This window comes from Diuraphis noxia, unplaced genomic scaffold (assembly GCF_037042655.1).
Source record: "Diuraphis noxia isolate RWA-SAM2 unplaced genomic scaffold, SU_Dnox_SAM2 contig0003, whole genome shotgun sequence".
NCBI classification, from domain to species: Eukaryota; Metazoa; Arthropoda; class Insecta; order Hemiptera; family Aphididae; genus Diuraphis; species Diuraphis noxia.
In genome coordinates this window covers 54,137,591-54,152,475 of record NW_028301713.1, presented here as the reverse complement: position 1 = coordinate 54,152,475, position 14,885 = coordinate 54,137,591, and the positions used below count along the sequence as shown (strand labels likewise).

General features: G+C 27.2%; 3 protein-coding genes across 3 annotated transcripts; 1 reads left to right on the top strand and 2 right to left on the bottom strand.

Moving 5' to 3' along the window:
- Nucleotides 1–68: 68 nt before the first annotated feature.
- thoc6 (THO complex subunit 6) lies at nt 69–2,494 on the bottom strand. The gene is made up of 6 exons (XM_015520290.2): nt 2,222–2,494; nt 1,877–2,131; nt 1,490–1,657; nt 1,252–1,414; nt 952–1,191; nt 69–399 (listed from the first exon to the last, which is right to left on the bottom strand). Exons 1-6 carry the CDS (start codon nt 2,323–2,325, stop codon nt 319–321), a joined length of 1,011 nt encoding a protein of 336 aa, XP_015375776.2. The 5' UTR covers nt 2,326–2,494; the 3' UTR covers nt 69–318.
- A 1,634-nt stretch (nt 2,495–4,128) lies between these two features.
- On the bottom strand, nt 4,129–6,155 carry Burs (Cuticle-tanning hormone bursicon). The gene is made up of 4 exons (XM_015523916.2): nt 6,035–6,155; nt 5,685–5,872; nt 5,473–5,598; nt 4,129–4,306 (listed from the first exon to the last, which is right to left on the bottom strand). The coding sequence occupies exons 1-4, from the start codon at nt 6,060–6,062 to the stop codon at nt 4,169–4,171; spliced, it is 480 nt and encodes a 159-aa protein (XP_015379402.1). The 5' UTR covers nt 6,063–6,155; the 3' UTR covers nt 4,129–4,168.
- A 3,200-nt stretch (nt 6,156–9,355) lies between these two features.
- Pburs (bursicon subunit partner of burs) lies at nt 9,356–13,320 on the top strand. Its single transcript, XM_089222927.1, has 4 exons — nt 9,356–9,510; nt 9,594–9,719; nt 9,807–9,931; nt 12,849–13,320. The coding sequence occupies exons 2-4, from the start codon at nt 9,599–9,601 to the stop codon at nt 13,017–13,019; spliced, it is 417 nt and encodes a 138-aa protein (XP_089079053.1). The 5' UTR covers nt 9,356–9,510; nt 9,594–9,598; the 3' UTR covers nt 13,020–13,320.
- Nucleotides 13,321–14,885: the final 1,565 nt, after the last annotated feature.

Sequence of the window (14,885 nt, the reverse complement as noted above, 5' to 3'; positions counted from 1 at the left end):
TTATTATCTTCAACTGTTACAATAAATACATTTAATTAATTGTTGATTTTTTAATGAAAGAAGTACAATTGAAATAATAAAACAAATACATTTTTATATTTTTATGTATATATATATATATATGATATACAAATAAATATATTCAAAAAAATTATCATATATCAAGGATATTTTATCTATTATTATTTAAATATACAGGATAAATAGATACATTAAAGTGAGCAAACAGTAAGTACTAAATATTATGGTTGTTATAAATGGTTTTACACTTCAATATTTTTTCAGAATTCAGTACCAAAATTAAAATTAATATTTTAACTATATTCCAAGTGTTGTCATTTTATAATTTAAATTGGTACAAATATCTATTTTATAGCTTGAACCTGCAAGACATGTTACCTGAAACAATCAACAAAAACACAAGTTTCTATATAAAAGTAGATAATAATGATAAAATGATTAAAATGTGAATAAATTTAGAAATATAAGTACATTTTTAAAATTCAATTAGTACCTATAAGCTATGTCATATTTCATATATTTTTTAACTATACATTGAAATTGAATATTTGTTTATTAAGCATTTATCTTATTAGAATTTTACATTGATTTGAATATGCAGCAGCTTTAACTCTAATAATTTAAAATAAAAAAGAATAAATTATTTATCATTTATTATTAATTAAAGCATAACTTTTCATAATTTCAATACATATGTACATTATACTTATTAACATATTATTATATTAAAATTATAATATTATTATGCATGCAGTAAATGATAACTGACAATAGTTATTCTCATTTTTTCTTCTTCAAAATGTACTAAATAATGATAAATAGATAAAAATATTAACTTGTATGTTGTATGTACTTTTAATAATGAATAAAGTCTTATCAAAACAAACCAAATTTAAAAAGAATATATTATTTAAAAAAACAAAAACTCACTTTGAACGGATTTTCTTGGTTAACACAACTGAAAACAGTGACTGGACTTGTTTCAATTTTACACATAATTTCATCTGTAAATGATAACTGGTAAAAATTTTTTGAGCATCCTCCAGCATATAATGTTTCATCCATAAGTTTAGTAACATGTATTCCAGAATCTTCAACACAGTTGTACACAGTCATGGGAGCAGCCATTGAACGATTCCATAGAGACAGTTTTGTTCCACCACCACATAACTAATGAAAAACAAATTAAGTTAAAATAAAAAAAAAAATAGATTAATATTGATATTTTACCATCCAATCTTTAGTAATTGTAACAGATCCAACCCAATTTCCAAGATTGGGTCGTTTAATTTCTGGATTACTGCTGGGAATGATTTTTGATGAATATCCTTTACAACGAACATCCCAAAACAAAACAGATCCATCTTCACTAGCTGAGACGATTGTATCATCTCTATAATTATATGTTATAAGTATAGCATACATAAAATAAAATAATAATAATAATAATATGATAATCAATCATTACAGCTTATCAATGGAATGAACAAAATCACTGTGCCCTTCAAATTTCTGCACAACATCACCACATTCTAAATTAAATGCATATACAGTATTGTCGCCACAACCTGCATATAAGATATTATCCTCTTTGTTTAATATTAAACAATTTACATCTATACTTAACATTGAATCTCTAAAAGTATATAAAAACAATTAAAATAATCATATGTATTTAATACTTAAATGGTGAAAAGCAAAGCTAACAGCAAATTTATAGTGAACACCATTGATTATAAACACTGGTATTATATACTAAAATAGTTTAAGCGATTCTAAAATTTTTTAGCATAAGCTATTACATAAACAACATTCAAAGGTTACAATCTAAATATTATTTATCTGTCGCCTTTACTTGGGTGATGGAATATTAATACTCCAACTAATACTGAGAGGTTCAACTTTTGAATTTTCGTCAAAATTATTGTCAATAATGGTATCCCAATCCACTCCAATAATAAGTCCGACACCACCAATTATTAAAAATTTTTCGCCAGATTCCATGCTGTTTATTTGCATTTTACGTATCATTTCAAATTCATAAGATCGACCACCAGCTGATAAATTTTGATCTTTAAAGTCAATACCCGACTGCAATTCATGTTTTAGACTAAAAGTGTAAAATAAAAATATTAATAAACGCCAGTGTTGACATTTAATTGTGTTGTTTAATAATTTAGTAATTAGTATTTTAGCTTACTTGTAGACTGTTAAAATTCCATAGTTATTACCGGCAATCAAATAGTTCCCACAAGGAGAGAACGTTTGGGATAAAATTGTAGTATAATATTTACTGTCAACCATATTTTAAAATTGTAAGACAATTATTTTAATTTATATATTATATGTATTATCATAAAGTGTGCAGAATTTTATTTTTGGTAAAATATTAAATAAACGAATTAAAAGAACATTAAGAACAAAAAGAACGTTATATTTTATATTCTTTTTCTAGAGCTAGTCAGTTGTCACTTGGTATTAATTGTGTACACAACATTAACTGTTAACATTATCAAATCAACGTTATCACCGGTATCCGTCATATCAGTATATTAGCTGGTATGTATCACGATTTAAGATATATCTCATGACTAAATAGATCTATTTAGTCATGATATATCTTAAATCGTGGTACCTATGTATGAAGATCTCTACATCATGGTTAGATCACAGAAACAGAATAGATTTAATCAAGGTGTATTTTATAAATACACCTTGGATTTAATCTATTTTATAGTTAGATCTTAGATACATAGATGTTATAAGATCTTATAATATCTATGGTTAGATGTAACAAATATTAAATTCATTGGATCAATAATGTCAATATGTCATTTGAACAAGAGAACATTATTAGAAATGTTTTTTTGTTATAAGGTGCCTACTTATATATTTTGGAATAAAATATTTCATTGGAATAAATGTACAAAGTACAATCATATTTATATATAAGTACCTATTATTGTATTCAAAACAATTTAATATATTATATATGACATATTATGTATATTTCAATATTTGTGATTTTAATAAAAAATATATAGGAACAGATAGTTTGCCAAAAAAGTTCATTGTAACATTCAAACTTAACAATTAATTGGTATATAAAATGTATGAGTTATGACCACCGGTGAAGACGAGAGCAACACATATGACTATATATGTCTATAGTCTATATGAGATATGACATTGTCTATATATTATAAGACAATTAGACAACAATGGGTAAAAATGCGTTTTTAGATCGAAGACCTCGGAAGCGTCAACAATGATCGGTTATTTGTCACACGAATGCATTTAGCGCTTACCTGAAGAAATTCGAACTGCAGTAGTGTATCGATACGTAACGTGTATCAGAACAATTTTTAACGTTCAAGAAGTTACACTCGCAATATTCAATAGCTATAAGTATATCGATATCGACCAGTATCGGACGATTATTGTTGCGTATATATATATATATATATATATAAATAAACCACAGTGGTTCCCTTTAATAGCATGTTAATGTTTAAAAAACTTACTTAAAAAATAATCAACTATGGTTACATTTATGGCGAAAAAATGAGAATGAAAACGCTGGCAAGCGCATTTTAAGAATAAAAATAAAACTATATATATGTAGTGTCTACTCACTGCCCCTATACATACGCTGAATAACGAAATCTGTATATAATATACGAATTTTTAAACCAAAAAAAATTAATAATAAGTTAATTGATCAGATAGCTGTCTGATACAGGATATAGCGGATCAACGTTTAAAATATGATGTATAGATGTTGTATATTACAACATATCAACTATAGGTAGTTAAATAGAAAAAAAATTGTAAAAGATATGTGATGGGTTTAAAATAAATTTATTTATAATTTAAGTGTAACTGACATATTATGTGTATACTATATATGTATAGAACTATGTATCATATAAATATATAGTATAACTTACTGTATTAGTGATTACTGTTTAACTAACTACAATAATGGTACGATTATATTATATATATTATTATACGCCTATATATAAAATATTACATAATATAATAATTATAGATACGAAGAGGGTAGTGAAGGTAGAGAATTTGGAAACTGTATAAAAATGAAAGTAATATAAACACTTTCTTTATTTATTTATTGATTAATAATTTAAATAGATTTAGAAAAATGTCCGTTGATTGGTGGCTCATCGGCGGCATAGTTGGACATTTCTTGAGGAATCACCGCACTTTCTTCAATACCCGTACAAGGGCGGCACATGCATTCTAGTGGAGCTTTTGTAGTTACCTGCAAAGAAAATAATACTATGAAATTAATTTAAAAATTAATATATAATATTACATTGTTTTTATTCTGGTTACTGTAGTTCTAACAATATACTCATTAATTTCTAAAGCAAAAAGCCACAAACTATATGTTATATATATATATTATATTATAAAAAGGTGTTTTTGTTAAACTCGTACGAAATTTTCAATTGACTTGAGTTTTTTATTGTGTTTGGTGCATAAATAAATACATCAACTTAGTTATTTTATTTTAAGAATATCGCCAATATCGGAACTCAACTGGCTATTATTAGAACAATAATGCAAGTTATTGGTAATTTATATAGAACCTATGTCACTACGACACTATAAATATAAAATTTATATTAAATATATGTTTTTTTTTTGTTCTGTTTGTGTATTGATGTATTCGATAATAGTAAAATTGAACTCCAATAATGTTTAGAAAAAATACTGAATAAATTTATATGTAATGTAAATGTTAAATATATAATAATGTTATAACGGCATATCCTTCTCAAATATTTTTTAATTATTATAATTATTATATATATGATCATATAGGGATAACGGATACCATATATTATTATCAATATTCAATATTGAAAGAGAAAAACTATATACCGTCACATAGACCCTGCAATACCAAGGTGCTGAAGAGGAGATGCACATTCTGTGATCATATTATTGCTTCGTCTGTGATGATATTAATACCTTTTTATTTGGAGTTTAGTAAGTTATTTGTATAAGTTCCTACTTTTATTCGTGTAGGAACTTATGTATGGATGTTTTTACGTCTCGAGTGGGAACATCTAGTCTGCAGTCATGCTTTACAGGTATCACATTTTAACATTTAAATTATATAATTATCGGTATAGCAATATAACATATACGATTTTTTTTAGCCTACATGTACCGTACAGAAGGTAAGAATAAATGCCTGCATACCTTTATTGACCGGTACAAACAGACACTATCAGATTAAAATGGTATAGTATTGAGTGGCCATGCCGTGCTTAAGTTTTTTCATCGTTTTTACCACCAGGTCCAAATAAACATGTAATCCATAACTTAAAACCATCCGTCCACTTTTTAACATGTTTATTTAACTGGTAAGTGTATTATATAATCGGATATCATGAAGTATGAACACTATGAACCTACCTTTCTAAATTTTTTCTCGCCTTGTTTGGCTTTTGGGCAAAACAGTGATACCGACGCTTCTCGTTCACCGCTCTCTTGACAACACATGCAAGATCTTTCCATTTGCCATATTTTAGACCCAGAAACCTCGTTGAAAAAACAAAATTACATTAAATAATTATAGAATTTGCATTATTATTAAAAAAAAGTTTTTATTCAGAATACTCATTTACTTGTAGATAGCTGCTGCAGCGACCTGTACATGCAAACGATGGTATTGGCTTAGGTACACATCCTGGGTACTGTAGGACATGGATGACGGGAGTTACTTGGCAGTCGTCGCTAGACCTAGCGGTCACAACCACCCCATTACCATTATCAGCAAAGGCCATGCTACACATAGCCAATACTATCAGGTATCCTAAAATGTCAATAAAATATAAAATATTTATAATTTGGTGATGAAATATTATAGAATGGAAATTTAAAAATTAATAATTATATATTTAGCAATGATAAATTGATATAGTTTTTTTTAGGTATAAATCTTGAGAATCATAAAATTATTCATAGTAATACTCACTGAAAAATTCCTGGTTGATGGTAGACATTACGACTCAAAGATCATACTGTGAATAATCTTGCGAGTGGCAGTCTCCTTTGAAGGGCTCGGACTTCCGACATATATGATTTATTAACGGAAATAGGCCTCCCGGAGTGTAAACATGGTTTATGAATTAGATTGCTCAGTCGGCTGCAAGCTACCAAAAAACAAATACACGTAGAATCATTTAAATCTAGACGGTTTGTTGGCGTCAAAAATAGAAAGAGTTCGGTAAAATATTCTATACATAGTTTATAAATGTAGACGAAAATTAATAACTAAGTTTTTTCTAAGGGTAGAGTATTTTGAAAATGGTTTTGATATTAAATTTACTTAGTATATTATTTAGCTATTAAATGCACTATTTTCAGTTTTATACAGATATATAAAAAAAAAATGTGTATAAACAATAGTTACTAGACAAATTTATACGTAAATAATTATTAAAATTAGATAAAAAAATAATATCTTATAGGAATATAATTCGATTTTAATTTAAAATGTAATACATAAAACACATTACGCATAAACAACCATCAACAGATGTGCTAACTGCTAAGTACAGGCAAATGTAATAAAATATATAAACCATAAATTTAATATTTATTATTACTGTACATGCCTAATTAAATAATTAAAGGGGCTTACTGTTAAGGCCAAGTGTCAATACTAATTTAAGTTTATAATTAGTTAATTTATTCAATACGAATATACAATATATAAGTAGGTAAGTTCAATATATTTTATTTAAAGTATTATGTTGATATGTAACTAAATCATATTTTCATAAGCCATACTCAAACTTACATAAGGATATTATTTAGTAATGATGCTCATTGTTTGCAGGCTATTCAAATTAAATAGGTGCTATGTTATAGATACCTATACCTCTAGTAAATATTTTTATCTAGAGGCCTAAACAAAATATTATTTAATTTATTTCAGTTACTGTTAGGTATTTACTATACATTTTAGTAGTTTTCACTTTTCAATAATAATGAAAAATGAATGTTCACTAATAATTGTGTATAATAAGTACGATGTATATATTTCAATCAATGATTAATAAGGCAGAAAACAAATTAAATGAGGGAGGTCCATCGGTTTTTAGTATAGACACTTATCAGTAGAAACCCATCGTTTTTAGTTTAAAATATAAAATCCTTTATTCTTTTTATTATTGATTTATTGAAAATTTGTGAGCTCCAGACTCCTTAATCCCCCACCCACCAAAAAAACACACACACACACTAGTTATAGCCTTGTTGTATTATTAAGCTTAAAATTAAAAATAGGACAACTTGTTGAATTGCAGCTATATACTCATTATAGTAGGTGTCTAGAATAGTATACCTCGTCATTGAATAGGTAATGGATGTGCTAAATTTAAATTCAATGATAATTAATCGCATAAAGGTATAGTAATTCATCGAGGCGCCTTTATATTTTTAAGGATATTTTCTTATAAATTTAAAATTTAAAGTGGTATTAGTATGTATTTATTTTATTTTTTTCCAAATATTTTTTTTTAAATTGTATTGTAAATGGCCTATATTGGCAATAAACTAATAAATAATAATACATTTTTTTGAAGCCTTTAATTAATAAAAAAAAAAAAAAAATAATACATTTAAAAATTAAAATTTTAAATTTCTTAAAATTTCGTTGAAATTGTATTAATTTGATTATTTTAATTCCTATTTCTATAAAAAAAATTGAGACTATTTATTTTTCTATGTTTTGAATTTCAATAAGAACAACTTATATGGTGAATATTTTATTACAGTTCCAATTTTTTTTTACTCACAAACAAAAATGTTATCTTACAGAAATCGAAAATTAACTTAAAAAGTAAAATATATTTTATACTTTGTTATTTTTGTTTTGTATTTTGTATTTTTTCTTTTTGATTTTGAGCCTGTCAACTATTAGGCTATTATGGGGTTTAGGTGTTACGTGTTTGGGTGGAATGGATTTGTCACTATTGACTGATCACCCATCCTGGAAGGCTGGAACAAGTAACACCGGCCGGTGCATGTCATGACATTCAGAACACGTAATAATTACTGAAATATAAAAATATATGTATATATAACCACCCCACATCATGCCACATTTTATGATTATATTATTATTATTCTATAACTATATTTTAATATATATTTGATGCTAATACTTATCATTGTTATTAATTTACTGTAAAAGAATTGCTTTTTTCATCAGCGTATTCTGTGAAAAATTTGTAGGGAGAAGTGGGTTGATATACTTTGAGGATGTTGAACAGGATAAAGGTTATTATTGTCCCTTAGAGAACTCCTGGTTGTATGGTAGAAATTACTCAGATTACAAATTAGAAAGCATTTTTAGAGACAGTTGACAGTATACATACTTATATCGACTATATCAGAGGTATTCAAACTTTTGTATCCCACGGCTCATTTGGGTGTTCACAATATTTTGACTGCTCTCAAATTATTATAAAAAAATTGAAACAACACACTGATAAAATATGACCAATGTGTTATATGAGTGATAATAATTGCAGTGACTTTAATACTAAAAATAAAACTTTAAATGGTCGCTTCGTAAGGTGTGTGATGGCTTTCATTTCCATAATGATTGCAAATAATATTTATAATAATTATACAAGAGTATAAGACCTAAGTATGATGTGTTAGCTTTCAGTACTTTGACTCGGTTCCCTTTGCAAACTCTAGCGACGTACCTGGGAGCCGTGACGCACAGTTTGAATACCTCTGGACTATATTATATTATGATGATTAGTAGGTAATAAAACTATAAAAGTGTTTGTATGATTTACTAATATTCTACATAAATTATCATAAATGTATTTGCTATTTTTAAATATGGCTTAACATTTTAAGTTTTATTTAATTGTATAATAATTGTATAGTGAATAAAATACAAAATATATGTAAATAATCGGTACCATCTATAATATAAAATCAATATGTAGCTACACGCCTACATAGTACACGCCTATAGGTATGTCCCATACCTATTACATATAGGTTATTAGTAGATAGATTTCATTGGGGAAAGGCTAATTCAAATTATATTTTATAAATATATTATTATACTAATAATTGGTATATATTAATTTTGTATTTAGAATATTTATTATTTATAACTTGGAGAATAATTAACAATTTTTTTTACTCCGTTATAGTACCTAAATTATATTTACTTTAATAAATAAAATCTGTTAGTGAGATATTTTGTTTCGACATCACAAAAACGTTATACTACAAGACCCCCTGGTGATCAGTTAAACCACCCTCTCTGTCCAGCAGCACTTATGTTTGTTTAAAGCTAAAGCTTTAATATATACTCTGGAAGTCATAAACAGTTTTGTCGTGAACGTTAACAGTCACTACTATAACTGATCAGTCGCTGATCTGGATTACTTCAATTAACATTGCCAACTAAATTGCGTAAGTACTTATTTACTTATACTGTGTACAACACATATTGTCATATTTTATCACATTTTAATTTTTAACTAAATACTTATTAGCCATTATGTACACGACTCAATTGTTTATCATCTCTGTCGCGATTATTATCGTACATAATAACGTACTTGCAGAAAATAACCCAGAAGAATGTGAGACTTTACCTTCTGAATTGCATATCATTAAAGGTACATTTTAATGTTTTATTTAAAACAATTCTAACATAACCTGTATCAGTTGAATAACAACACTTTAATGTTGTTTGTTACGTTTAGAGGAATTTGACGAACTTGGACGACTTCAGAGGACATGTAATGGTGACATAGCAGTGAACAAGTGTGAAGGGGCGTGTAATTCGCAAGTACAACCTAGTGTCATTACTCCTAGTGGATTCTTAAAAGTTATTATTATTTAATAATTTAATAAAGTATATTTCTTAAGTATTTTTATGCATTTTAATTTTAGATTCTGAGTGGAGTGATGAATACCTATATTTTAATTTTACGATGATATGCAATTTTTTTATGTGTTGGTCATCTTCTAAGATGTCTTGTTACTTTTGGAGCATTAAAAATATTTCAATTTTGAACTTTGAGGGTTGTTTCTAATAGAAAATTTAATCCAGTTGGTACTATGCGGGGAGAGGGGGTAGAAAAAAATATAAATTTATCGCTTGACCAAAAAACTTGAAAATTTCATACGAGATTCCTAATAAGTTGTTATTGTATCTATTTCAAAATATGAATGATACAAAGGTACGATTTTTTTTATAAATATTATATAATTTGAAGTTTAAAGTGTGTAGTCAAACATTTATTAAATGCTCAATTTGTATGCTTAAAGCTTGACATTTTAATACAAGTTTCCTCGTAAGTAGTTCATACTGTGATACTGAAACCAAAAATTCTATAAAAATATATATCAGAATATTTTTTTACTGTAGAAATTTGATGTTCGAATGTGGACAACATTATAATTAATTAAATAAAGAATAACGATTTTAGTTATTCGGCTGTAATTCAAAAATATTATTCATCGGGACTTAAAATTTTAACGTAGGTATACCTATTATCATAATTTATACCAGGTGTCACCAAATGGCGGCCCGCTGACAAGAGAAAAAAGTAAAACCGTTCTGATGTTGTATCTAATTTACCGTTTTTGTTAATTGGTTATAACACCTCCAATTTTGATGGCCCGCGAACAATTTCAGGGTTCCTAATGTATTAGGAATTTATAAAATTTATTCCACATGTGGCCTTTCAAAATTATTAATTGATGTTCCCTAGTTTAAACACACAATGACACAATGACATTTTCAAGCGCAATGTTTTCGGAAAAAATTAATTCAACCTACTTACTATAGTGGTATATAACTAATAACTATATATAACTAAAAGCAATATAATTTATATATTATATCATAAACATATTAAATATTAATCTGACAGACCATATTATCGTTCAGAATTATTTTTGTATGCAGTGATGGTTATATCATTGAATTTAAATTGAAAATACATCACAGTAACTTAATAATTATTCTATGACTACAGCAGATACACTCAATATCTGTACAGGCACGTATCTGGGACCTCATCTTGAGGGGGGGGGGGGGTGATTAATTTTTTTAGGAATACCAAGTCCAAATCCTCTATAATACATTTAAGCCGGTGTGCTCTTACATTAAAAATAATTTGCTGTGCCTAATAATACATTTATTAAACAACTGTAATTTAAATAGTTAATAAATAATCGTTTAATAATTGATAATAATATATAAATAATATGTTATTGTCATAATGAATTTATTACATCTGTCATTTTCTACAATAAGAGATCGGCGTGTCTCCTTTTCATTTTAGCAAACCTTTGTATAATTTCTTGAGTGTCAATTTCTATTTCTCTGTGTATATTCAATAATGCTAATCCACATAGCCGATTTTGTCCCATTTTTGAGCGCAACCAAGTTTTTAATCTACAGAATATGCAAGCATGCAGCAAACATTCAAATCATACAAGCAGATTAGCGTGCACAAGCGGATGCAATTATAATAGAAAACAAGCAAATTTAAAAACTACCTTCTTAATGTTGAAAATGATCTTTCAGCTGAAGCAACGCTAATGGGCAAACATGCAATTATTAAAAGTAGCCTCTTAATATTGGGATATATAACTTCACAGTAAATGTCAGCGGATGTAATAGCATCTAAACTTTTAATATCATATTTCCCTAAAACAAAAAATACATTATTTTATTGGTAATACATATATTGTTGAATGAAACTATAGTAAGTTGATAAACATTTTATTCACCTTCATTTTTTTCCCTTTTCCACTTTGATTTCCAGAGAGATAGCTCTGACTTGAGTTCTAGTTCACTCATATTACAATCTTGAAAAGAAAAATATTTAATGAATAGTTTGACTAACTCATTTTCATCATCACTATCCGCCTCAATAATATTTCTTGGCATTAATTTTGTTAATTTCAAAACTGCTTGATTTTTTTCATTTAAAAACCTATTTTTGAGATCATCTAATACATTGTCAAGCAAAGGAATGTAAATTGACACTCGTAATAATCCTCTATAGTACTTGTTTCATAATTTGATCTTGTAGTTTGACGACATACTATTCGAGGCTTTTTTATTTCTATATCATGCTTTATCATTTCTTTTTTGCATACTTCAAATATTAAGTTGAATTCCTCAGAGCAATTGGTTCTTTTATTTTCCAAGTTATCAATGACATCATGTATAATTTCTGTAGAATTACTTATATCCGAGTTGACATTTTGTAAACTTATGGGGGGGGTCGCCCCTATCACCCCCCTCCCCTCAAATACGTGCCTGTATCTGTAATAATTAATAAATAAATGCCTTACAGCAGATCGGTAACTTACTTTTCTCCTTTTTAAAGTTAGATAGGTACCTCGAAATGTTTAGAATCTATTCTATATGCATGTATCTAAAATTCTTATTAGTTATGAATTTATGATATTTATTCAATATTCATACATAATGCATTAAATATTATCTTTAACAAATATTGAAATATGAATGATCAAAGCACTGAATTCAGCGAATCAGCTGCATGATTTTATGTAGTCAATCGTAAAATAGGTTAATAATGTTATTCAACGACTAGTCTACTCGTTTCTAAATTTTAGAATTTTACTAGAAATCTATATGTAGGTTGTTTAGGAATACAATAAAAATCACAGATTATTCCATTCGAATTTACAGCTAAATAACTAAAATCTAACTAACTATAATTATTATTTATTGTCTTTATGATGTTATATCGTGTTTTCAGGAATGTTATTGTTGTCGTGAAACATTTTTGAGAGAGAGAATAATCGCCCTTACACATTGTTACGATCCCGATGGCGTAAGATTGACCAGTGATAAAATGGCCACGTTGGAAGTAAAACTAAAAGAACCAGCGGACTGCAAATGTTTTAAATGCGGAGATTTTTCTGGATAAAATATGTTTTTAAATCCATATAATATGTAGCAACTTTTTCGCCGTATTGTTTTATTAGTGTTGTAATTATTATTTATTAGTTATTAAATATATATAGGTAGTTTTACAAATCGAGCCTATAAACGTTTTCATGTAGGTACCTACCTCAATATACCTGCATATAATATTATATTGTTTAATGTTTTTACAATTATACATTATTCGTTCCAATGTTTTATACTTTTTTTTTTAAATAAATGTAACAGCATATTAAATAAACATTTTTAATAATACTATAATAATAAAAAAATATATTAAATTACCAGCTATTTAAAATTCCTTGATAAATTACTAGATAGCCATAGCAGATATGATATTCACTACTCCGCTATACCTGGAGCACAATAATAATCCATAATACCTATATAGGAGAATTCATAGATACTCGTGCTACATACAATATAATATACAAAGCCGAAATCATAATTTTAATAAGTTTACAGTTTACACTATGGCATGTCTCGTATGCATTGAAGCACTTACTCAAACATTCTATTTAAAATTTAAAATTTATTTTTAATTTATATTAATTACCTTTAAAATCATCCTTGAGTAATTTAAATAGTTTATAATAGGTACTTATTTTCCTAAGCAATAGGTATCAACTTTTAGATTTAAAAACACAACATTGCAGGTAACAATAGCTGAAAGTTAGATACTATTATGTAATGATATCAAATATATATATAAAAAAAGTTAAAAGCCACGCCGACAAATCACCACATATTTTATTTTAAATATAATTATAGGAACCTCATTATTTATGAATCTAATAGCCCTCCGTCTCCGTGCTAGTTTATGAATCATTCATATATTTGGTGCTTGACTTTGTAAGAAGAAACGCAGAGGGATTGAGCACCTCCACTAAATGTTCAGATATTCTACCTTACCTAGCTATATACCTTCAAATATTTACTTGAACAAAAATTAGGATGCTCGGAACAGTACCTAATATACTTTATTTAAGTTTTTTTTAAAATTTAAAAAGTTAATACATATATATTTTAGATTTTGAGTGCGGAACATAGAAATCTTCATTTTTTAACTTTGGATATTTTTATGGTAGGGAAATGAAACTAGTTTTTACTTTGGGGAGAAGAGGTTAAAAGAAAAATTCTCATTACTTTTTTATAATTAGAAAAAAAATAAAATGAGAATTTATATTACGTAAACAGTGGCGTAACGATAGGGTGGCATGACGGGCAATGGGCCACGGGCCCAGGACTCTAGAGAGCCCTTCAAAAAAAAAAAAAAAGTACATTCAAAAACAAATCACCATTAGTGAAATTTATAAATACGATTCCGTTTAAAAATATATGTATATTCTTGTAAAATAAAATAAATTTAATAACTGATCACGATTATATTTATAGATTATTTTATTTACCAGTCCGTTGACATTGTCGATATTAATATTATTATACATTTAATGATATTGTTATTTGTAGAATGGAAATAAGAATGAATGTTATCGCAATCGCTTGTCTTTGAAACCGAACGTAACATTTGAGCTGTAAGATCAACTCTTAAAAATCAAATAAGTCAACTTAATTCAACTAGAGATCTTGCTCAACTTTTAATCGTGAAAAATCATTCTTTAACAGCCAGTTTCCCAGAAGTATGTACTGCTCTTTTATTATTTTTGACAATTCCTGTTACATCTGCAAGCGCGTTCCGGTCATTTTCGAAACTAAAAATTATTAAAGGATATTTAAGGAGTACAATGATGCAAGATCGTTTAAGTGGCCTGACGTTAATTTCAATCGAACAAGAAATAGCCCGAGAAGTTGAACCTTTGAAAATTTAATCGATATGTTTGCCGAAGCA